The sequence below is a fragment of the Podarcis raffonei genome, chromosome 7, assembly GCF_027172205.1.
Source record: "Podarcis raffonei isolate rPodRaf1 chromosome 7, rPodRaf1.pri, whole genome shotgun sequence".
Lineage (NCBI taxonomy): Eukaryota > Metazoa > Chordata > Lepidosauria > Squamata > Lacertidae > Podarcis > Podarcis raffonei.
This window is the reverse complement of record NC_070608.1, coordinates 44,297,359-44,322,904: the sequence shown is the minus strand read 5'-3', so window position 1 is coordinate 44,322,904 and position 25,546 is coordinate 44,297,359. Positions and strand designations below refer to the sequence as shown.

General features: G+C 40.7%; 1 protein-coding gene across 5 annotated transcripts in view; it reads right to left on the bottom strand.

Moving 5' to 3' along the window:
- Positions 1–25,546, bottom strand: part of KCTD1 (potassium channel tetramerization domain containing 1) — a 71,295-nt gene that overhangs the window by 9,091 nt on the left and 36,658 nt on the right. For 4 of the 5 annotated variants that reach the window (XM_053396334.1, XM_053396335.1, XM_053396336.1 and 1 more), the window contains 2 exons: positions 11,509–11,687; positions 349–493 (listed from right to left, as the gene is read on the bottom strand). In XM_053396334.1, the coding sequence (XP_053252309.1) occupies positions 349–493; positions 11,509–11,687 (324 nt within the window). Of the gene's footprint in view, positions 1–348; positions 494–11,508; positions 11,688–12,092; positions 12,206–25,546 lie in introns of those variants that run through there. The other variant, XM_053396333.1, reaches the window with a different exon arrangement.

Here is a 25,546-nt window from a genome sequence, read left to right as displayed (position 1 = left end):
TGGGGAGCCATTCAATGGTATGGATGTCTACAGTTTAAGACTGTCTGGTGGTTCATCTCACACTTTCCTCTATTCACAGGCACTGCTGCCCTGTTCATGTGTTCAGGAAATGTCAGGTGGAAGCATGCTTTACATGCACAGACTCCTCCCATGATATGAAATAAGTTTTATAATTCACTTGTTAAACTGTATGCTCAATATTTTCAAATATTCATTTAAGAGATCTATTATTTGCCAGCATCCATCAATGCAACCCACAAGCCTTGTTCCCGGCACATGGCAGTTCTGATTACTCTACCTCCTTTCTAAACATTTCAAATAGGATGATGACGATGCATAAAATTTCACCTTGAAATCATCTGGTATGAGGAGCTTTGATGTTCGTAGAAAATTCAGGATATATCTGAACATTTGGCCATCTCTGTCAATGAAGTAGTGCTGCTTCAGGCTGTCCAAAACAATTGGCTCTGTGCCATCAAAAAGCCTCCCAATTCTGAAAAGGAAAGAAAAGTCAATTTGCAGTCAGCATCTTTAAGTCACTAGGAGTCACTGACCTTGGTCACTGGAATTTCTCGAATCCACGTTTTTGCATTAATCAAGCTCAGTGATAGTAACATTTCATGGTGAAAACATTATTATGGCAATGAACATGACACAGTGATATGTTATCAATGTGAATTTTTGAATCAATTTTGAACTTAATGAGAGGACTCGTCTCCTCAGATATTTACAATGAAAATAGGGCAATACGGAATGCATTTCCATTTCAATAGTTTCTTAAAACATCTTTGAAAGTGATGCTGAATGAAGAAGGCATGCCCATTAGAAGTACTTTTACCCACACACATAATTTTCTTCTGTTTAAAACTTATTGCAACATAAACCTTCAGGGCTAAGATTTTTTGTGGTATTTGGATCTAAACCAAAATAATCTAAGCATGTGAAATTTAGTAACCACTCTCTTTTGATTCTAATATTCTGAATATTTCATGTTTTCATTCTTGGGGTTGTGTTCCTCCCCCACGTGTGAAAGACATCAGGGTTGCAATTCTAAATCAGAAGAGAACCATTTCAGCATTTCATTTTACTTATGATGCCATTAGCCTTTCATTTTTCATCCATCATTTCCACTTCCTGTCAAGTGGAGGCAAAGGGGATGGTTTTGAATCCAACATATCCTGGGCTTAGCTCCTCTCTGTCGCTGGAATGCCTCATTTTGAGGTTTTCCATCAGCTGTTGCCAACAGGGATTCTGCCACTGGCCCTTCTGCCCGCCCACCCATTTTGCAGGTGGAACAGGGAGTTCCATGCTGATTTCCACCCATGGAGTGATGCAATTATCACTCCGCCAGCACAAAGCAATGCCAGCATTTTTGTGCTGGCAGAATGATGTTGGCATTGTTCCATGTGTGGAAGTCAGCAAGGACTGGCAGGGCTTGGAGGAGGGGCAAATGGGTTTTGGATTGCAGCCTAAGCCATCCAGATTCGCGGATGAGCAGCAATTTGATATTGGTTGTCCCCTCTAGTGTCCCATTTGATTTATTTTCAAAACAAAATATATAATGACCTTCTGTGAGTGAATGTCAATCAAGGTGGAGCCAGTAAGGTTGCTAACATTAGAGTAGACATTAAAAGCTTTGGACAGAGGACCACTCTCAGTTCCACCATACAAGATTTTAAGACTAGTGGTATCTCTTGCTGATGTTCAGAGAAACGCCATACATGTTTCCAATTTATATCACATTCTGTATTCTTTATGTTGCTGATCTACCCTGAACATTAATCAATTTATCTAATTTTACGTAAACAGCAACATGGCACAGACAAATGCAACTCAGCGTGAGTCAAGTCCTATTAAATCTGGATACAATTTAGTAATTTGTATTTTTAAACCATCTATTTTCACTCTGTGAAATCACTGATCTTCCACTGACTTTCAGGAACAGCCCATTCAGATTACATATTAAAGTGCCCAAAGACCCTAATTTTAGGACTTTATTTCTTTTCCCATTTACAAAGTAAACTGACCACTTAGAACAAGACTTCTCTTGTCTCGAAGGCAGAAAACATTCAGCAGGATCATATGGGTCATGACTTTGGACAGCCCCCATTAGGCAACAGGTTTGTTGTTCTCATTATTATTAGTCATATATCAAAACAAGCAGACACTAGTGATCCAAGCTTTAAAGAATGTCAATAAAATGGGATGTGGACGTCAATACTATTCTTACCAATGTTTTCCATTAGAACAAATGCCTGTTACTTTTATGTCACCTTTAGAGACCTCACAATGTTTCCTTCTCCTTTCTAGGTCCACTATCTCCACTTACAGGAGAAGGTAGTTTAAAATGCAAGTTGATGCTTCTTCCTGCCATTATCCCTACCACCCAACCGCTGTGCTCGCCAGTGCACCTCATCCTCCTATCCAGAAGGTCAGTCTCTCACACATGTCTGAATTGGTTTAATATTTGCTTCTGAACTTCCAAGTAGCAACCCGATGAAACTGATAATTTTTGTCAGACTCACTGTGGCCCAAGGCAGAAAGCAGCTGTACAAACTCAAAATGCAACCCGAGAGGCAAATGAACTGTTCACAGATTTAACAAAATCGAAGATTTATATTGGGAAAGTTGTCTTTGAAGAAAGTAAATAAATAGAAAAATGAACAAATAAAGGGTCGAGAAATGTTTCAAAATGGAGTGGGTTTGACTGGTTCCCCAGACGTTTGTCAACGTTCATGTAGTTTTGCTTATAAAAACAACAACCCTGACATCTTTTCTCCTGAGTGATATTCGTATTGTTTTGAAAATGACTGACAATATGAACAATGTAAAAAGGGACTTAAGAGTAAAATCTGTGAGAGAAATTGAAGAAATTAACTGAATAGCTAAGAACATAAGAATATATGAAAAGCCCCGCCAGACCAGGCCTATGACCAATCTAGTCCAGCATCCTGTTCTCACAGTGGCCAACCTTTTGGAAGTCTGAAAGCAAGATTTGAGCAAAAAAGCACTGAACCCACTTGTGATACCCAGCAATTGGTATTCAGGACCATACTGCCTCTGATAGTGGAGGTAGAACATAGCCTTCTAAACCATGAAGTTGTCTAACCCACTTTTAAAGCCATCCAATCTGTGGTTGCTGTTAAGCAATCTCTTGCATAATTTGACCAGTTCCTTCCCTGTCTTTCCCAAACAGGTTTGTGCTAGCCAACTCAGAAGACAGAGCCAACCCTTATTCAAGAGGAGAACAGATATGAAGTTGCTCAGCAGCTGGTGCCAGCCAATCTCGCTCCAAGGCAAGGATGTGTGAACCCTGGCTAGGCCTGATAATGTCTAAAAACTGCAGACTAAGTCTATTGGAATTGACTCAGATGGGAACAAGACCCCTTAATCACGGGTCCTGATGAGTTTGCCTTCATTCCCTGTTTTCTAGACTCCTAGGAATTCCCAGGCTTGAAGCCACCCTATCCCTGGGTTCCTGTTCGCTTCGACAACTAGTCATCTTCTCTGCAAACTGTTTTCTATGAACTCTTGAGATTGCACATGAGTTAGTCTCTCAATGAAGCCATGTTATCTGTTAAATAACACCAGAAGGAGATGCGTTTGAAAAATATAATTAAATGATTCATTTAAAAATATTTTTACACCAATAAAAACCAGAAAGTGATGTATAGCACAATGTAACAATTAGAATAACACTAGACCCTGCAATCATCTGGGGCCCTTCTTTATATGCCTTCTCAACAAGAGGTCTGGAGAGTCGCAATACAATAATAGGCCTTTTTGGAGGGTGGCTCCCCTTGTTTAATGCTTTCCCCAGAGGCTCACCTGGTGCCTTTATTACATATCTTTAGGTGCCAAACAAAAGCATTCCTCTTCTTCTAGGTGTTTGGCTAATTAAACAGCACTATTTGTGGGATACGGGTGGCACTGTGGGTTAAACCACAGAGTCTAGGGCTTGCCGATCAGAAGGTCAGCGGTTCGAATCCCTGCAATGGGATGAGCTCCCGTTGCTCGGTCTCTGCTCTTGCCAGTTCAAAAGTACACCAGTGCAAGTAGACAAATAGGTACTGCTCCGGCGGAAAGGTAAATGGTGTTTCCATGTGCTGCTCTGGTTCGCCAGAAGTGGCTTAGTCATGCTGGCCACTTAACCCGGAAGCTGTACACTAGCTCCCTCAGCCAGTAAAGCAAGATGAGCGCCGCAACCCCAGAGTCGTCCTAACTGGACGACTGGACCTAACGGTCAGGGGTCCCTTTATGTTTAGGGTTATTTGTTTGTTTGTTACTATGGTGTGCATTTTTTTGTTTTTATATTGTAAACGGCCTGTGATTATCGGATGAAGGGCAATATAGAAATTTTAGTAGTAGTAGTAGTAGTAGTAGTAGTAGTAGTAGTAGTAATAATAATAATTCAACAACAACAATAGAAACCTAACACAGATTAAGGACTGGGAAGCTAGATAAAGAATAAATGAGTCAAAATCCCATCAATGTGAACACCTCCCACAACTCAGATGGGACATGGTTCCCTAGAGGGGATGCCACAACTGAATGGCCTCCCTCTGGTTGCCACAACGTGGACCTCTGCAGGTGACAGCACAACCAGGAGGGCGTCACTAAGCTGATCTGAGTGACTGGGTAGGATGATATGGAGGAGGCATTTCCTACAACAATAGCCTGTTAAAAAGTTTGCAAGCCTTTTACAAATTGGTTTTCGTTGAAAGGATTTGTTGTATGGTATAACATATCATCTATCCCTTACGACAAATGCTTTCAACATAAAACAGTTTGTTTATTTCCATTTGAAATATGTTAAACATAACTGAGTTAACTTTCAAGAAAGGAAAGCAATCCCAAGCTATTCTGGCTGATACCGGTTTACTTCAATGATTGTGGCAGTCTGCCTATAAATACTGGGGGTGGGGAGTTATCTGATTTTCACCTTGTTTCTTCTGCAATGTATCATCAAGATGATGATGTTTGTGATGAAGTGTCTCACACAGGGGCCTGGAGATAATGGATTCAATGGATATCCTTAAAGGATCATTTGTCAATTTTGTATTGACTATTTGTGTTGCTCCAAGACAGGAAGAGATTTCATTTTTTTAATATAGGCTCTGAAGCCCTGAGGCATCTTCTTAAACCGTTTAAAAAGAAATCAATTTTCAGACGGATAAAAGGGAAGCTAAGAAGGGTTTTAATGAACTTACTTGAGCAGCATGTTCTGGACCTCATTCAGTTGAATCTTAAACAAGGCCAGACAGGTTTAGAACCTACTATCAGCAGAGGAGCTGTGGCCTGGAAATGCTTGCTGCTACTGTTTAGAATTTGCGGTTCTGGCTCCTGGAGTAAAGCCATAAATTACTGTCTTAGTACCTGAGACATAATATGTAGTTGCACAAGAGTGTAAATTAATTGCTACCACTAATGAGGATAAAAGGGAAAGCAGTTACTATGCAAACTAGATCTCTATGTTTATGTATAAACCAGAACCTTGTGACCATGTTACATAATCTCCTCACAATTATATTCAGGTAACTACACACACACAACCCTAGTGAAAAATCACTGTACTGGGTAAAAGCCCATTTCAATTAAATGTTACAGCTTCTGCTTTGAAATTATAGCTGGATATGGGGATATGGAAGACACAAGTGAATCTATGCTCTCCTGACAGGATATTCTGCCCAATATAAATTACTGCAGGGATATTTTAACAGAAGGAACACAGAAGAGCTCGAGTGCACTGACAACTAAAAAAATATGTCAAATGAAGCCAAGAACATTTCACAGATCCGCAGGGTAGGGACAGGGATTCACTTATCCCAAGTGCAGCAAGGCAAGGACCCACCACATCCACATTAGTAAGTACACTGGCCACAAACAGGTCTTGAAAAAACTCATGGGCACAGAAATCCAGAAATCTTGTACCTGCAGGGAGCATATGCAACTCAACTACTACAGTGTGCAAAATTTTTGCACAGACTGCCGTCTGCTCTGCCTTGTCCTTTACCTACCTGAGACAACTAAAGAACACAAGAACATTTCTATTATCTCAATTTCTTTCTTTTTTGAAACTTTTTAAAAACTTGACTGCCAAGCTCAAAATATATACTTTGAATAAAAATTAAGTCTATCAATCAGCTACTTTTACATGTCATATTATCTTAAAGCACAATCCTAACCATGTTTAATCAGAAGTAAGCCATACTGAATTCAATGGGGCTTGCTCCCAGGTAAGTGGAATTAGGGTTGCAGCTTTGGAGCATTTTTAAGGGAGAAGTGGTTAATAAATTACATGAACAGCTAAAAGTCATCCTATCCCATTCACATGTGTGGGTTATGTATGCTTACTGGTAATGTCCACTGCAGCTTAATTTCCCTAAAAAAAGAAATTCCACAATCTTTATTTATTTAAATTTATGTCTCACAAGGGATTCATTTCATTCCAATTTATTGTACAATTATAGATTTCTGGGGGTTGAAAACAGAGAAAATAAAACTTGATGAAAATAAAATTTGATGTGGTCATTACAAGAGCAATAATGCGTTAACTACTTGGGATGAACATGACAGATGCAAATGCTAGCATAAAAATATAGAATGAATCTCTTCACTCAGCTGAAAAATACACATTATAAATGTATTCAGGTATTAATATAGGCTTCATAGCATTTATATCTTAGTGTTTGAAAATAAACCCATGCATGTTAAGGAGACAGAGGCTGACAGTATTGAACGCTGCATTGTTCTTGATTTGTCTGGGAGTAAACATAGGCTGCTCAAGGTCAGTGCTGGGAATTGGTAGCAAAATGGTACACAGGCTCTCCTCTTCTTTGGTAGCACATAAAGAGGGAGAATGCACAGGGGAAGACTAGCTTGGCTCAGAGGCGGCACAGCTACTAACATATCTGTACAGGAAAAGGAAACTTCAAAGAGAAAGCAGAACTCAAGGGTGGCTGATACAATAACAAAAAGGGGGCCTGAAACCCAAAACTTACTTTATTTGATTACTGGGAGTGGAGCTAACTCCCTGGATTGTAGAATGGGGTTTATAGGATTACCACAATAGATATTTAGATGTGTTGTATAAGCATGCAAACAAAGCCTGTTCTGAACTTCCTACTTCTGGAATAAGAGACTAATCAGGACACCCTCATTAAAATGCCAGAGGTTTTGAGGGCTGTGAGGGTCCTCTGAGCTAGGAGGAGGTGTGAGGAAACTTTATAGTGTAAATGTTTTCTTTCTTTAATTCTCACTTCACTGTGAAATGTTTCTATGGAAGGCTGAATGTTGGAACAAAACCTGGGCTGGCGGTAGGAAGGTATAGAAGTCATCAGCAAAGAGCAAATGGCAGGGGAAAGTGCTAAAACAAGCTATGACCAGAACTACATGAAATGAAATGAAAAGCTGTTACAGGTGTTCAAATCATTTAATCATCAAACTGCAGAGTTGGAAAGGACCATGGGGGTGATCGAGTCCAACTCCTTGCAATGCAGGAATCTTTTTGCCCAACCAAGATAGCAGAGCTTGTGGCTGATTAATTGATGCTGTAGCTTTACATTTCACCGCACTGTGAACTTTCATTTTCACTTTCTCCAGGTCTTCCCCATTTGGCCTGTCAGGCTACTTCCATCAAGCCATGCCTAGCTGCCCTACACCTGCACTGCAAGGGGTTGGACTAGATGACTCCTGGGATCCCTTCCGACTCTACAATTCCATGATTCTATGATGTCAGCTGATTGTCCGGGCTTGCAGAGCGCTGTACTTTTGCCCAGATGGTTTGATTTCAAACTGCATGGGCAAAACCAGGTCACCTGACAAGAGGGCAGGATAGGGGAGATAAGCACCCAGCTTGCTGGTCAGATCCTGCTGCCTGTCCTTGCTCTACAGCAAAATCACATGCTGGCTTGTTGAGAAAGGTAAGATGGGAAGTCACAAAGCAAGACTGTGACAAGAACACATGCATGGGCAGGAGCCACAAGCCTGGCTGTCTACCAAGGACAAACAAAGGTTTGCACTTGTCACTGATCCTGAACATCCTCCAAGTTGAGCAGAAGTGAGACAGCACCTCAGACATCATGCTGAACTTTGGAGGTAGGGAAAGTGCCAGTATCACTACTGGGTTGAGCCTCGCACGTACTCAGTTTATTCATTTTTGTAAACAGGGAAAGGATGCTTGCAATGGAATTGGTAGAAAGTAAATTTTGATGAGCCCTGTATATGGAGTAGAATTAAATTCAAAATAAGCAATGGGATTTAAGCATCCACTGGCTTATGCTTTCAACAAAAGAACCAAGTCAAACAAAGCATTACAGTAAGTGCACAACAGACAACTTTATCTTTGTTTTTTTTTCTTGACTTAATTACAGGTGTGGACTGGCGATGTTCCTGGGGACAACAGTGTATGGGGAAGAGGATTTAACTCTTTTCTCCCCAGCTGTGATTCCAATACACACACGCACACGCACACACATACACACACAGCAGTTATAAGGCTTAGAAACAAGTTTTCAGTGATGACAATGGAAGTGTTTTGTCCCTAAGTCTCCTACCTGCACAGGGGTACTTTTCATTTGGAACACAGCTAGAAAGGAAGAGTTAAACAACTCCTCTCTGCGCTTTGTGGTCCCAATGGAAAAATTGTCCCTATGACTGTAATTAAATAAAGAAAAAAAAACACAGACAGCTAAGCAATTAAGCTAACTTCTGGTTTTGCCCTCAGCCAACAACAAATCAGAGCAGCAGACATGAGAATCTGAAGAGAGAGAAGAGAAATTCTGATTGCAAAAACATAGTTTGAAAGGGTATGCTGAGTGTCAATAACAGGGGGAAGTAAAATTTTGTGGCCCTCTCCCCCTTGTGTGATTTCACATAATGCATGCCATAAGAACAGGTAAGGTTTTTTTGGCCAAAGCATCAGTTTGAAAATAATGCCTTCAGATCCAAAAGCTCTTCCTCACCTCGTGGCTGTCTTTTAACAAAGCATTGGGAAACAAATCTCAAAAGGGGCAAAGCTTTCCAAATGCAAAGCCAGCAAAAAAGTGGAACAAAGCCAGCAAGAAACAGCAGAGAACCTGGCAGCTATATACTGAAGCTTCAAACATACCCTGTGGGTGGCCATGGGTGTTGGCTGTAAAGCTACAAGCAGACTCTGTTTAGTCCTGCAATTATACACAAGAAGTATATTAAACTGCTTTGAAACCATATAGCAATTTAAGAAAGACTAGCATAGCAGAAGCTGGGGCACTAACTTCATGAATTCTCAGAAAAGTAAGTTATATGAATTATTACGTTTCTTCATGCTTGGACACAGAGCTTCTCTTAAATTCTGATTATGTATTTGTAAGGTGGTAGTGCTGTTGCTGCTGGGCCCAACACAGATTAGTGGGTCCCAACCCACCAGCTGAAAACCAGACTATTACTGCTCCTCTATGATGCCAGAGTTCTGGGTTTTTTTGGATTGCTTGTGAACAACTTATGATATTTTTGTTCCTCATTTACCACCACACTCTTCCTACAAATTCTATAATTTAGTACTCTAAACTAAAACTGGTAAAAATAAATAAATACTGGCATGTTGCAACCCCTCATATTCTAGAAAGATCCCAATCTCTCCTGAAATCACAAATACTACAGGTCTGGCTTCCATAGATATTTTTCTTAATATATACAAAAAAGAAAGCTGACACAAGGGAACACAATGTTGCAGTTAGTTATTCTGTACCAATTAGTTATTCTGTACCAATAATGGATCAAGACACTATAGGATCACCTGTGAACTGAAAAATACTTGTGGGGGGTAGAATTCATTCCTTAGTAAGAGCCGCTCATTTGACTATGCAAATTTTAATAACTTTGTGAGCAGGCACAGTAGATTTTTGTTGTGGTTCAAACAGAAGTGACACCACCACTACCACCAAGATCTAATATATTAAATCTAGCAGGTAGTGTTGCATCAATCTCTCTAGATACCTGCTCAATATAAGTAATGACATAATAACTATTTCCTGTTATAACTAAATGCAATTTCTCCTTATCCAGGAAACAGATTTTTTTTTAAAAGACATGTACAGTCTTACCTTGGAAGTCAAATAGCTTAGTTGCCAAAAGTTTTGGCTCCCGAACGATCAAAAACTGGAAGTGATTGTTCCAGTTTTCGAATGTTCTTTTGGAAGCTGAAAGTCTGGTGAGGCCTCCACACAGCTTCTGATTGGCTGCAGAAGCTTCCTGCAGCCAATTGGAAGCCATGCCTTGGAAGTCGAACATGTGGGAAGTCGAACGGACTTCCGGAAAAGATTCCTTTCAACTTCCAAGGTACATCTGTATATACCATTTAATAATCAGCATATCTTAGTGGAACATGTAAAAATAACGCACACAGAGAATAATATCTTTAGAAATAATTATGAAATCTAACTTAAACTCAAACGCTGCCTTAAAATGCCTGCTAAAACAAGAAAGCCTTTGCCATGCACCTGAATTTTGCAAGGTTGGTGCCTATTTAATCTCAGGTGGGCCTACTACACTGAATGCATGGCGCCTAACAAACAGTTGGACCTGATTGAGCAAGGAGGACCCAAAAGTAAAATATGACTTCCACACGCATATTCCCTGCTGAATCAGAAACTGAAATGCCAATTGATACTGCACACATAATTCTAGTCACCAATCACTACTTGCAGGAAGCATGTGGGAGGTCTGAAACTAGGCTTCACTCCCACAGACTAAATTACTAGTGCTGTCAAAGATGACAGTGATGATCATCTGACTGGCATACTCAAATCGCTGTTTGCAATTTCAGACATTGAGTCTATATAAAAAATAATTTGAAGGTTTTAAAAACCTATTACTCAAGCCCAACTCTAGACCAACAGTACTCACTAGAGTACTGTAAGTACATAAAATTTGCAGTTACCCAGGTAACTTGTTCCCTTTAAAATGAAAGAAGATTACATTAAAATTAGCAAAGATGCATCATTTGTTCAGGTGCATGTCAGTAAATGCTTTTGTCCAGGACTATGTACATGTTTATTACGTAGCAAATATTTGTCTAAAAATGTAATTATTTTATGTTTTAATTGTTCAGATACACCCTCTATCCGAGATTCTGATGGCAGAAAATTCCTCCCTCTTCCAGGTCCAAAAGAAAGCCAACCCCCTTCTTCTAAAGCAGATGATTTAAATGCTAAGTTGAAACCCATTATTCTGAGGTGATATTGTGAGGAATGACTGACAAAATTTCAACAGAAAGTGTCAAAGAAAAACAGCAAAAGAATCTGGTTTATGAGTGATGTGGGTCAGTTACTCGTGGGTTCTGGGTAGAGAAACAAAATCCACTGGTGTGTTTCATTTAGCAAAATGCTTTCCAACTACGACTTTACGTGTATGGATTCACCTTCAAGTGAAGTGGTTTTGCACCAAGTAAGAAGGTTACAGAGGTCAGAGGATAGAAGTGAGTAAATTAACAAGGCTGCCAGAGACATGCAACATAGTCCTTAGAATTACCTTGAATCAGGATATTTAGTAAGTGTGGCCAAGCTGCTGGTATACATGTGCCCACCCACATCAATATGTACCGGTGCATTGGATTTTGTGAGCTGGGCTGGCGTGGGGATGCCTTGATTGTTCAAAGGAGATGCAGGGGACCTAGTGATCAGAGGTCTTGACATATTGGGCCGACTGTCCTGTGAAAAGACACAAACACCATTAGGAATTTGAGTTTCTATTTTAGAAAAGCCAACAACACAGCTAAGTTCACATTTAAGACTGAATAAAACATCACCAGCACCAAACCTCAGTCTCCATCTTTAAATATAGCTCAGGAAGTCAGTTAAACTTGAAATCTAGTTACATTGCAAGATAGGGGGAAAAAATAAAGACAGTGTTCTTTGAACACACACTATGGAAAAGCAGTATTTTCAAACTTCTGTTTAAAAATGAAAACCAGCTCAGTGCTCATACTTCAGAGCTAGATTAAGTCACTAATAATGACAAAGATCAAAAAATACAAAGGGAGAGGAAAAAAGCAGGATTTTGCTATGTCCCAAACCCACCTATGCGCTATGCAGTTAAAATAGGTAAATACAAACCCTCAGCTCTTCCATTCTGCCAACTCTTCTCTTGAATTTCCAATTCACATATCACGCAAACAGAAGAGGAAACACCTGGACTAGCCAACTGTTCATGTACTGTAAAACACGGGGCACCGAGAGCCTTTGAGAAAGACATTTTCCATGTAAATATTATACAAGTTGTGACAGATGCCCCTCTGCACCCAAAGAGGCTGCTATCCCCAGAGCAGCTTTCTGAAGAAATCTCCAAAAGGGAGCACCACAAGCAGATGCAGATGAAACAAACACCTCAGTCAAACTGGAAATGCAATGTCAGTAAACTGCAAGCACTAGCCCTGTGCAAAGAGTCAGGGTGGGGCAGAGCGAAGCAAAGCATTTTGCTGAAGCCAGCAAAGCAGACCAGTTTCAAAATTCTGGAATGTAAACAAAACAAAACCTGGGCACATTTCTAAGGCAACGGTACTTCCTCTTACCATATTCACTCAAGGATGTAGCTGGGATATTCCAACTGAGGATACAGAATACTCCCCAGATTTTTTATTTAGGGTTGTACGCATATTATCAGCAATAACCTGTGAGGACTCAACTAATCAGACAGGCATACAATTACCCATCATAAAATGAGAACAACCCCACAGAGTTATTAGGATTATTGGGCCATTGGGATAAGCACTGTAAATCATTTTGCATATAAAGGGGCTAAGAGGCTGATAAAATTATAATGAGCTTCTCCAGAGTATTTATAGTTCTGCACAGCGGAGAACAAATATAATATTAACACATTTCCATTTGTAGGAGGCCCAAACATTGTATTACCACATCATTTTAAAAGATGAATCTGTACCTGACCATTTAAAATATTTTTTCACTAAAACGGTTGGACATTATTCAATATTTGTGATGTCTGCCTAAGTCTGCCTGAGCCATTTGGATCATTCACAGCAAAAAGAGGCAACTGCATATACTGTACTGGACAATGTAACTGAGCATACTAACATATGCCTGACATAAGATAACACTTAAGTAAAAAAAATACTTAAATCTACTACATTCCTTCAAAACAGTAGCTCAAACTTAAAAAGAACAACATGAGAGATTTTATAATTGAAACTAGGTTTAAGGGTCAGAGTTGCAGAATGCATTCAAGCTTCTTGGATATTGGGCCCAGACAATTAGGTCCAAAGGAGAGCAAACAAAGCAATAATGTAAGCAAAGAGAGTTAAGATGTGACTTCTATCATTGTTTGAAGAATGCTATGTTCTTAGGATTTGGAAAGACTGGAAGCCCTACTTGGAGAACAACAAAAACAGGTCTACACATCCCACAACCACCTTGAGTGGGAAGACCGTACATTCTTTTAACATAATGCTAGGAAAGAGAGGGGAAAAAATTAAAATGTTTAGGAGATGGCTATAGATAAAATGAAGAGTTTGGGAATATAACAAACAATAGCTTTGTGGCCTATATGAAACATACTGTGGGTTGTATCCAATGCTAGTCCTACTCAGAGTAGACCCACTGAAACTAATAGGCACAACTAATCAGTTCCATAAATTTTAATGGGTTTACTCCGAGTTGGATACACCTCTGTATGATTTTCTTTATGATTTCCCCCCATATCTATTATAATTTAGAATACAATAGTGTCAAAAAGACTTTGAAGAAAATATTTTCATAAAGGAAATCTGGCATGTTCTAATGTATCATCTTCCTCAGGTTCCTTACTAGAACTTGAGCAGCAGGTGTTAGTTCTGAAAAATGACTCTCTTTAAGACACAAGTGGAAAAGTACAGTATATCCTATATAATAAAATCTAACCCAAGATTGCTCACTATAGGACATGAAACTGGACTCTCTACCTTTAATAAACAACACAACTTTAAAACATAGCTCACAACATTCAAGTTTACTATAAATCCTTACTAGAAAGAACTCCTTTCCCTGACAAATATGTCTGGCTGATATTTGTTGGGCTTATTTTCACAGCAGGGGTAGAGAACCTGTGGCTCTTTAGATGCTGTTGAACTAAAACTCCCTGTCTATGGCTTATAGCAAAGGAACAGGTGAGAGATCCCAATAATTGTATTGAACATGTACTATGAGCCACCTTTCTATGCAGAACACTAAACCCTTCAAATGGGGGGTGGGGTGGGGGGAGAGTGAGAGAAAGAGCGCCAAAGAAACACTCTCCTGAGATGTACCAACAAATCTTCCATTTAAGGTATCTGCATCTCCTGATTTCATACAACTTCAGGAGTTCCAAGAGAAGGGGAGAGCCATGTGTCCAACAGAATGACAATCTCATTAATGATTTTGCCACTACTGGTAAGCAACATTTTGTATGAAGACTGATCTAGAAAGGTTTTTCCATTAAAGCAGTACATGCAAATGCCCTTATCATGCTAGTACAATATGCAAGACGCATATCATTTTTCAAAAGCAGAGACTTTTGTTCCCTATGAAGGATGAGAACGGAATGAAATATGAAATAATGCATCTGACATTTTATACATGGTGTCAGTTAATAGGAAAATGCATACTTTAGGAATGGCACTACTACAGAAATTCACAAACAGCACCTCACCTTGATTATCATTCCCAAAATTCTGAACGCTTTTAAATTATGCAATGCTTTCATTGCAGCACACTGTGCACATGCATCCTGGGAGTTCTGGTGTGTGTGTTTTTTTAATGTTTTAATGTTCTGCACTTTTGTGACACTTTAAAATACAGTCCTAGCTGAACCTATTTGTCCTTCTTGCAATGATTCTAAAGTACGTGTGCACATAAGTAGGTACTACAGTTATTTGTCCAGCTTAAGAACACTACAAGTGATGCAATCTTGATCAAACAGACACACACACCAATATGTATAAATGTGTTTTCACAACTTAAAATACCTCAAATCCCATGCTGCACTGACCCTCAGGTAAATATGCAAATATACCGGTACCTGACCAGATCCAGTGCTGCCATGCAGGTATTATGTAATGGATGCAGTTTCTGATGAATTTCATCATTTCCCTGAATCTTCTAAGAGAAATCAATTCAATACTCAGTAATTTTAGCAGAAAGGTTTTGAGCTACTATTTTTCAGTTTATTTCAGTGCCAACAGAGCCAAATATCTACCAACCAAAAAGTCTTTTCTCATACAAATGTGTGTTTGTGACCTCAAAATTTCCTTTTCTACTGATGCTATTTTCTTAAAATCCTTAATGTTCAAATGTTACCAACACTCATATACTACTATTTTGTAGTGTGGTGTTTTGCTTTCCTTTTAAGTTTCAAATTAATTCTTGCAACATTCCTGTGATACATCAATATTATTATCCCCATATTACAGGTGTGTGTGTGAGAGAGACAGAGAGAGATAACATGGGAGGAGGAGCCTGATAGTCAAGGACCATCATCTTTTATATTTTGGAAGCTAGAAACAGCAGGATTCTTATGAATGCTACAGAATAAAAATGAATTAAAACTTAATGGAAAGTTAATCCTTCACTTTCTGTAGGTTCACATGATGCTAGAATCTGAGTCAATTGCTGTAACCATTTCTTCAATTGTTTCCTGTGTACCATGTATGAAATAGTTCTCTCTACTGCTACTACAAACTTATGAAATAACTCATTTTCAGGAATGAAGAACTCTGAATCACTGCAAATATGATGTCAAAATATGAACTGAATACATCTGTAGGAATGCAGAAAAACGTTGCAATGGTCCTAGACAAATTCTCTCCCTATCCCTGCGTGTGATAAACTATTTTTTAAAAAACACAACAGAAGCAATCAGAAGCAATACCAAAACCATGTGATCAGCTTCAAATCAACTTGGTTTCTACATTAACACTTATTTATACAAATTAACATCATGACTGTTCCTAACCAAACTGCACACAGCTGTTCCTACTAGAACAAAATGCACGTGAAAAAGCTATTCTTAAGAATCACTATACGGACAATACTCTCAATTATGTATGCAGATATCCTAAATATCCTGCAACAGGATATTGTATGCCATCCCTATAACTTAGAAAAGAATATCTATACATATAATTAAATAAATATGTCTTCAACATGCTCCCTGAGATGTCAACAAAATATTTAAGAACTGGCTATATATGATACTTCTCCCAGTCCTGCCCATAATCATTATGGAGTCCCTGGCACGATACTGCTGCAACCTGCTACATCTACAGTATTTTTACATTCATATCCTGCTTGCAGACTTCCATAGGCATCTGGCTAACTCCTGTGAGAACAGGATGCTGTGCTACATGGGCCTTGGGTCTGATTCAGCAGGGCTCTTATAATGCTTTTGTACTTTTACTTACACTTTTTAAAGGGATAATATACAAAGTAGCACACCTCTGCACACAAACTCATGCAATATTAGGATAACAAACATAACTTACTGCATGTAGCATGACAACACAGCTGGCACTATTAACTGCTGTGTTCTTTAATGTGGACATATATATATATGACTAGCAGCATATGTATTTTAAGATGACCATCCACTGATGTTTTCTGTTTTGTTAATTTGTAATAAAATAACATCGATCAATGCCAACATCCTTTGAAAAGTTACTTTGGGAAATAATAGACCTGTGCCAAATTTTCAACCTCATACATTTGGCAATGCCACATATGGGAAAATGCCAGGCGCACCCAGCAACCCCAGCCAGAACAGCCAATGATCAGAGACGATGGCAAACATAGCGCAACAACCTCTCAAGGGCCACAAGTTACCCATCCCTGCGCTATATAGGAATTGTCAGGGGGTGCAAAGTCATACCGTCCTCATTCTGAATCCCAGGCCCACTCTAACCATGCCAGATTCCAGAGACATGGAATCAAACATCTTAAGCATGCATTCCATCAACAACAGTGAGATGTACGCTCCTATATGCATTCAAATGCTCATTCAAATGTGATTTCCAATATTCAACAAGCCTGACTGACACTTCTCATTTTCATGCACTGAGTGCAGCAAAAGAGGAACTTTCAGCCTTGTTGCAACAGGGTCAAACGTCCTTCTCCCACAAACACTTTCACGTCCTTTCAAACACCCCCCCCCCAATTCCCCAATGAAAGGGTAGTTTTGTAGGACACAAAATTATTCAGGATATTTGAACCCCAAGTTTTGACACAGCTCCAGGAAACAATATGTCTTCCTTTGCGGGGGTGGGGTCAGGGAGCGAATACCTGATTGTTCTTGACTTGTGCCAAGGTAGTTCACTCTTCCAGGTTTTGACAAAAGTGATTGCTTTCTTTTGTCTGCACTTATGAAGAACAGAAGTACTGAATTATTTCTTTTGGAACTTCAGCGGCACATTCCCTTGGGATTGTTCCAGATCATCTAACAGCAAGGAGAAGCTAACACCCATTGTAAAACTTTCGGAAGGCGCATTAGATGTTTATTCTCCCCTTGGCAATTTCACCCTCAGAAGTGAAAAAAAACAACAAAACACTGCCAATTGCCATCTTTGCTGAGAGAGCACAGATATAATTTCACCCTGGGAAAGTTGCAGGTTTGGACACTCTGGGGTGACAAGACACCTCACCTTTACAATCCACTGGCTCTTTTGAATCAGAGTTTGGCCAGTGATATAAAAGCAACCCCTCCCCTTGAAACTGCCAGCCTCTTCTTTTATCAGCTTTAAAAAATATATGTATTCAAACATCTAAAATACTTAGAAATTCAGCACTATCATCTTGACATAATGCACATATACTTCAAAGACATACATGTATGCTACAGAGACATAGTGTATTAACTAGTGAATTAACTTGTGTTCTACAAGAATAGGTATCCTCCTGACTAACATTGCAAATGCTTCCGAGTTACACAAGCCCATACGTATAGTAGTGCAGGATCATGTGCATCATACATTTATTAAAAGTATTTTTAACCTGCTCTTCAGCTCAAAAAGTACAGGCAATCCCCGTTTTGCATGCATTCAAAGAACATGCAACCTTGCATGTGTGGGTCATTTTTGGAACTGGAAGAGGGCACAATGGAGGCTGGATGTAACAGGCAGGCATATGCGTGCTCTGCAGGAGCGCACAGTGACTTGTAACGCAACCCCCATGCAAATCAGGTGTTGCCTGTACCTCAGACCAGCTCATAATGATCAGTAATAAGACCATCCCTACCCTCAGGCTCATCATCTTAAAAACAAAAACAAAAAACCACAACACAAAAGGTTAAGGGATTGGAAGTCTGGAAAAGACAAACAGACTAAGTACAGGTGCATTTCTCTCCATTATGGAAAGAAACACCAGGGATTCCAAAGGGATTTTGTGGGCTGGTGAACTGTAGGTGAATTGTGGCCTCATCTCCGCCCCCACTCCACAATCTATTAGCAAGAACTGCTGCTTATGCATATGTATTAACTTCGCCTAGCCTACCCCACAGGGCTGCTATTCCTAATATTTATTTGATTTCTTAGCTGCCCATCACTGCACGGTTTAAAAATAAATTACAGTTACAGGAAGAGGGTGGCTCCTACTGCTAAGATAAAAGGGCGGCAGGTAATGTATACAACTGAGAGTTCCTGAATCCAAAAGAAAGTTACACATATGTCATTCACAATATCCCCCTTGCTTTAATTGCAACATTTCATAGTTCTCCTATTCACAGCAAAATACCAAAACAAACAAACAGTTTGCCAACCCTGATAAATAAAAACAAGCAAAAAAGTACTCCCAAGTACGTATGTGCAGTTTCACAAATTTAGCATTTGAACTCTCAGCCTAGCCTACGTCCCAGGGCTGTGGTTAAGATAAAAAAGGGGGCAGGGAGAAGGGAAAGAAAAGGTACACAGCCTGGAACTCCCAGGAGAAAAATCAAGATACAAAATATACAACAAGTGGCAACAAATATGTGCAGTTTCACAGCTCTCAGCAAAACTCATGCACAAAACATATTGCCAACTCTGATAAACAAACCGAACTACTGCGTTACAGTACAGTCCCTAGATGAACAGTAACCTTGCTGCAGCTGCAAAGTGTTTGCAGATTCATTTCACATTTTTGTTTATGGTGATTGTATATTAATAAATAACAGCCCAGTGATGACAAGCAGAACAGTAGTGACTGGGTGGAAAACAAAAAAAGCAGGGTGGGAAGCTTACAACAGCACCCTTTTTTTCTAGTAGGAAGGAAGCCTCATTTATTTCAAGGAAATTGCTTTTGAGTAGAACATACCTAAATAAGCAAATTAGGTTTTACTCTGTAAAGGCAGCCCATTTTGGGGTGAAGAAAATATTGGGGACATGTATACATATCTCAGTATCTTCGTCCATCCTGCGTATAGCAGGAACTACTAGTCTCTCCTACTCTTTTGTACTGCTCTGGGAGAACTTCCTCCCAAGTACCAGGTGAAGGTGGTCCACATACCTTTCTTTAATTGCTCAGCAATGGTGATTAAGCATCCTTAGCAATGGTGCTTACTGCTAATTGCTGCACCCTTAAAGCTGCCTCTGCTTTCTAACTTTCTTCAGAAGTATTTGATTGACTTTTTTTTGTAAAAGAAAAAAGAAAACCAAGAGGCAGGAGCCCCTGCTGGCTCATAGCCTGGTACATGTGTACCCCCTGTAACCCCCCCTCCCCGTCAGCAGCCCTGGAGGAAAACAGCAGCTATGATGAGTTAAACTTCCATAAGGAAATGCAAACTTGCATAAAGAAAAAAGCAGCCTACTAGGATTAGAATTTTGTGCACATAATGTGAAGAGAAATCATGTCCTTTTGATGTTCATAAATGCCATTTAAAATAAAGGTTAGTTTCAATATAATGAAATCACGACACTTCACACGCAGACACGGAGGTATGTTGAGTTGTTTCCATATGGATTCAGGAAAGCAGACTTAGGAGGTTGTAAAAGACCTGTCTTCGCCCTTTGTAGAAGAACTGCTCCTCAAATCCTAAAAGCCACAGAAGCATGGAAATGGTGCGTGAGGAAGATAGCATGCAGGCAGTAGGTGTAAAGCTAAGAGGAGAGCAAGCACAAAGCCATGCAGGTCACGCTGCGTTTCGTGGGATAGGAAGGCATGCAGTGGTGTTTCACTCAATGTACAGTGCTGCAAAGCTCAGAGAGAGCTGGCTTCTGGGTGAACTGTCAACCAAGCTTCAGGTCTGATCCAAGCAACAGAAAGCTTGAATTGTGGAGGGTGTGTGTGTGTTCTGTCATGCTCCTTTTCTTCTCTGAAGCCAGCACACTACGTGGACTGAGGAAAAGGCAAAGAGCTGAATTCTCTCCTGCAGTTCCAATAATACTTTTTCCTACTGTATGCTTTGGAGGGTGTCCCAGAGAAGCAGTGGGAGGGCGCTTTAAACCAACAGGAGGCAACACAGCAGGCCTCCCACCAATCCTATCACTCTAGCCCATCATTCCCTGGTTGCAGAGGTGGAGGGGATTGTCCCAAGTAGGTATGTGTGCTATTTATTCCTGCAAAAGCATTCTGGAAGTTCTCCTGCACAAGCCTCAATGAGATCAGCACAAGAAAACCTCTAGGTAGATTGTGCCTCACACATGCATTATCTATTTGTTTAAGCTACCATTTAACATGATCCATACTGTGTGCATAGACTAATCAATCATGTATTATAGTCACTTGAATCTATTTATCTGAAACTGGGGGTTGCCTTAATAAGGTTTTGGTTTAAAAAAACCCAACTCCACCCCTCCTCCAAACGATACTGTTTTGTTTGGAAGACTTTGTTAATTAGCTTCTTTTTCTTCTTCTTATTTCTACATTAAATAGGAGCCAAGTCATGTTGGAGTAGTAATAAGGAATGGGGTTAGCTTGCCAGTGATTTGTGCGAAGGGGCCACAGCTGGGACAGCCAGGAGCAAAATGTGGTCACTGAACTCTGCAGTACCAAACGGTGACCTGCAGCTGAATTCTTTACAACAGGAGTATATTTGCTACTGCAAACAAAAGAACATTTCAGAAGCACATTAGTCTGAGAAAGTGGTTTTTGAGAAGATGAAAGAAAAAAAGAAAACCTTGCCACTTGAAAACTGCATCACATTGCATACCACGGCACAGTTATGGTGGCAACCCCAGAACATTTCTTTCCACTGTAATTACTAAACAAGAGGAACGCTACTTTATCTTCAGGGCCTAATTAGATATTATACAAGACACAGAGCTGCCACTGCTCTGCATTGTGTTCCCTGGTAAAATCCTTTATGAATATTTGTTCTGTAAGTTGTGAATAATCGTCCAAGTATATACTAAGGATATTAACTGTATTTTTCTTTTTGTGTATTCTGTTATATAATATTTCAAGAAAGAAACAAAGATTATGATACCCAGTATTTCCCCTGCCCCTCACTTTCCTACCTGCCAATATTCCAAAGCTCAGAAATAGAGCAATATGGTGCCTCTGCTCATTTTTGTCAGTTACCTTCACCCATCCCCATCCCCATACATACATATAAACACACACCTTAACACATTTATTTATAAAGGGCATAAAAAGTAAGCAATAGATCATTTGAATACAAAGGAATCCTAAGAAGAAGTATGACTGTATGACCAAAGGGAAAATGAGCATCCCCTCCAGTAAAAGCAAATTGTTTGTCAAAATAGAACTTCCATGTGCAGCAATTGTCTATCTGAGGTCAGGTTTTGAATTCTATTTATTTGGTCACAAGACCCTCTGGTTTCCTTTTAAAATGTCCTCCCCACCCTTTGTGTCTTTTTGCCACCCACCCCTCTCCTTGGTCCTGTGCAAACTCTTTTCAAAGAGTTTTGATGTGTAAATTTACTCTCAAATAAGCTTCAACAAGATTCCTTTCAATTTTATTTTTCTTTAATTACTCATTTTAGGAAATGATAATTTTGTAGTCATTTAAGGTTCCATGTAAGGTGAAGAAATGCTTTTTGCAAGTCTAAAGTAGAAAGTACCCTCCCATTACAATCCTAATGCAGCCGGGCTGACCAGAGCTTTGCCAGGAAACTGCCTCTGGCAGGAAAAATGCTCTCACACTCCTTACTTTCCTGTGCGTAGATCATGTATAGTCTGTAAAATGACTCAACGTTAGCTATTTAAACACATTCAAAGTCCTGAAGGGATTATAGAATCATATAATTGTAGAGTTGGAAGGGACGCCAAGGACCATCTAGTCCAACTGATTCTCTTCCTCAGCTTCCTGCCCCTCCTTCCGTCCCTCCAGAATTTCATTCTCACACAGCAGCAAACCCACAGGGGATCCCAGCAGGCATCCCCAAACTCAGCCTTCCAGCTGTTTTAGGACTACAATTCCCATCATCCCTAGCTAACAGGACCAGTGGTCAGGGATGATGGGAATTGTAGTCCCAAAACAGCTGGAGGGCCAAGTTTGGGGTGCCTGCACTGGAGAGAGCCACGCAGCCTCTCCAGATTTTCCAGCTCTTGCTCTCTCCCTGTAAAAAGGTAAAGGTACCCCTGCCCGTATGGGCCAGTCTTGACAGACTCTAGGGTTGTGCACCCATCTCATTCAAGAGGCCGGGGGCCAGCGCTGTCCGGAGACACTTCCGGGTCACGTGGCCAGCGTGACATCGCTGCTCTGGCAAGCCAGAGCCGCACACGGAAACACCATTTACCTTCCTGCTAGTAAGTGGTCCCTATTTATCTACTTGCACTTTGACGTGCTTTCAAACTGCTAGGTTGGCAGGCGCTGGGACCGAACAACGGGAGCACACCCCGCCGCGGGGATTCGAGCCGCCGACCTTTCGACCGGCAAGCCCTAGGCGCTGAGGCTTTTACCCACAGCGCCACCCGCGTCCCCTCTCTCTCTGTATCATGTTGTAAATGAGCCGCCTTCAGCTTCATGGGGAAAGGGGAAGGATGGAACTCCTGCTGCGATTCACTTTTTCATCTTTCTCTCCAGCTGAAGCCCAGACATGTTGAGAGGCTGGCAGCCTCAATGGCGCCTCTATGGAGGCTTCACCCAGGGCAGAAACCCTGGCTAGACCCCCTTCCCCCTAGCCATGGCTCTAGATCAGCAATCATAGCTGCCAAAAGTTGGGAGGGGGGCAGAATCTCACAGCTGGAGCCCAAAATCACAGAAATGTAGAATCATAGAATTGTAGAGCTGGAAAATGACATACCATCAAGTTTCCCTAGGCTTCAAGTGCAATTATTTGCAGATTTCGCAGAACAGGAAGAAGCCAAAAAGCTCCTCCAGCTCTAACACTTCAACTATAGAGTCCAGAATCCAGACCAACAACAGTGTACTATATTACCAACAGAAGAAAAGATGGCATACTCTGGGAAAGCAAAGGGCACAACGATGGCAGGCTACACAATACGGGAAGTCCCAAAGGTGCTTGTAAACAGTCAGTACCACTCATGGCAGAGAGAAAGGAAGCCAGCTCTCCTTGTAGCCTTTTTAGAATTACCTGAGGAAGAGCTTGTGGCTGCTTGAAATGTACTGGACATTTAAAGAGGAATTGCATTTCAGATATTTATAACCACCTTTGGGGGGGCATTTCTTTGTGTACATCAAATGGCTCCGGATGACTAAAGCAAGTGAGCCAAGACACGTTTCAGGGGATTATTTTATGTTCCTTGAGATAGTTCCTCAAGTTAGGCAACAGGGATTTATATCAAGCCAGTGCAACTTGCAACCCACCAAGCTGAAACTGCCCACCAGCCATATATTGTGGCTTGCCAGGTGCTTGACAACTTCCTTATTTTTGCAGACCCAGGCAAGCAGCAAAACCAGAAGATTTACAGAGCATATTGCATAGCTTGTAAACTGTGTTTGGATGGGCGGGCCATAGCTTGTGCTGGCCTGATTTATAGCATTCACTGAAACACACACCAATATTTGGATTTTTAGTATTTGATTTAAGATGTTTTTTAATATGAAATATCTATCAGATCTGAAACAATGCACAGATGCTCCCAAGGACCTTCGTGGGTTTCTCTTGCTTCAGTGAACTGTAAATGTGGTTTATCTGTAATAATGCAAGAGTATCTCAAAAGCAACTATTTTTGTCTAAGCAACTGAACCAGCTTAATTCATCCTGCCAGACCAATGCAATGCTATAAATAAACTACAGTGACTACAGGTGAAAGCAGGTGAAGCTTCTCTGAAGGCAAGAAATATATGGAGTTATATTTTGCTCATCCCAGAAAATGGATAGGCAGTTTTGGCACAGTGTACTGCATCCATACAGCAAATCCCTGAACAGAATTAAGGCAAGAATCGGAAAGGGTGGGGCAGGCATCATTTAAGAAGCAAAACAAAGGGCACAATTTGAAATCAATCAAGGCATCCCAGAGATTTTACAGAAGTAAAAAGAGAATGCTAATCTGCTGTATCGGCCCCTGATGATCATAAATATGTTAAACGATATACAGTGGTACCTCGGGTTACATACACTTCGGGTTATATACGCTTCAGGTTACAGACTCTGCTAACCCAGAAATAGTGCTTCAGGTTAAGAACCTTGCTTCAGGATGAGAACAGAAATTGTGTTCCAGCGGCACAGCAGCAGTAGGAGGCCCCATTAGCTAAAGTGGTGCTTCAGGTTAAGAACAGTTTCAGGTTAAGAACAGACCTCCAGAACGAATTAAGTACTTAACCCGAGGTAACACTGTACCTGGGGAGGGGAGAGCAGTAAATTGGTACAAGAACTATATTCAGGGTAGACCAACCCTTCAAAAACTGCATGCCAAAGTCGTATCCAAACATGCACCAACCATACAAACCACACCCATTTGCAGGCATATAGCTAGGGCTCTCTCTCTCACACACACACAGCTTGCTTGATCAGGTCAATATCCCTTGTAGTCCAGTATCCTCACAGTAGCCAGCCAGATGCCTGTGGGAGGCCTGAAGCAGGATGCAGGCCCAACAGCATCCTACTCATTTGTGACTCCCAGCAATTGGTATTCAGAGTCATGTTGCCTCTGATCATGGAGGGTGAACACACACAGAGGCACATAAAGCTTAAGCCTCTCCAAACAGTACAGCTGAAATAAGGTGATTTCTCCCATGGCTGGTGGACCACTTCAAACACAACTTGCTGCTCCCTGCTATATATACCAGGCACCCCCAACCTTTGGCCCTCCAGATGTTTTGGACTACAATTCCCATCATCCCTGACCACTGGTCCTGTTAACTAGGGATCATGGGAGTTGTAGGCCAAAACATCTGGAGGGCCGCAGGTTGGGGATGCCTGATATATGCACACAGGATGGTCCCCTGCTTTAAAAAAAGAAAAAAAGACTGGGATGCTGGACATCCTACATGCCAATGCTTCAGAGTGTCAATCCTAATTTTCCTGTGATTGTTGTGGCATTCATTCAATGGGACCAATTTCTCAATAAGTTTGTGTTCCTCCTCTGACTTCAGAGAAAAATAGCTTAATGGAACTAATGCCCAAATCATTGGAGCGGTGCCCAATCACAGAGAGCACATCTACAAATCAATTATGGATGTGCTGGATCAGTGTCTTGTCTTGGGA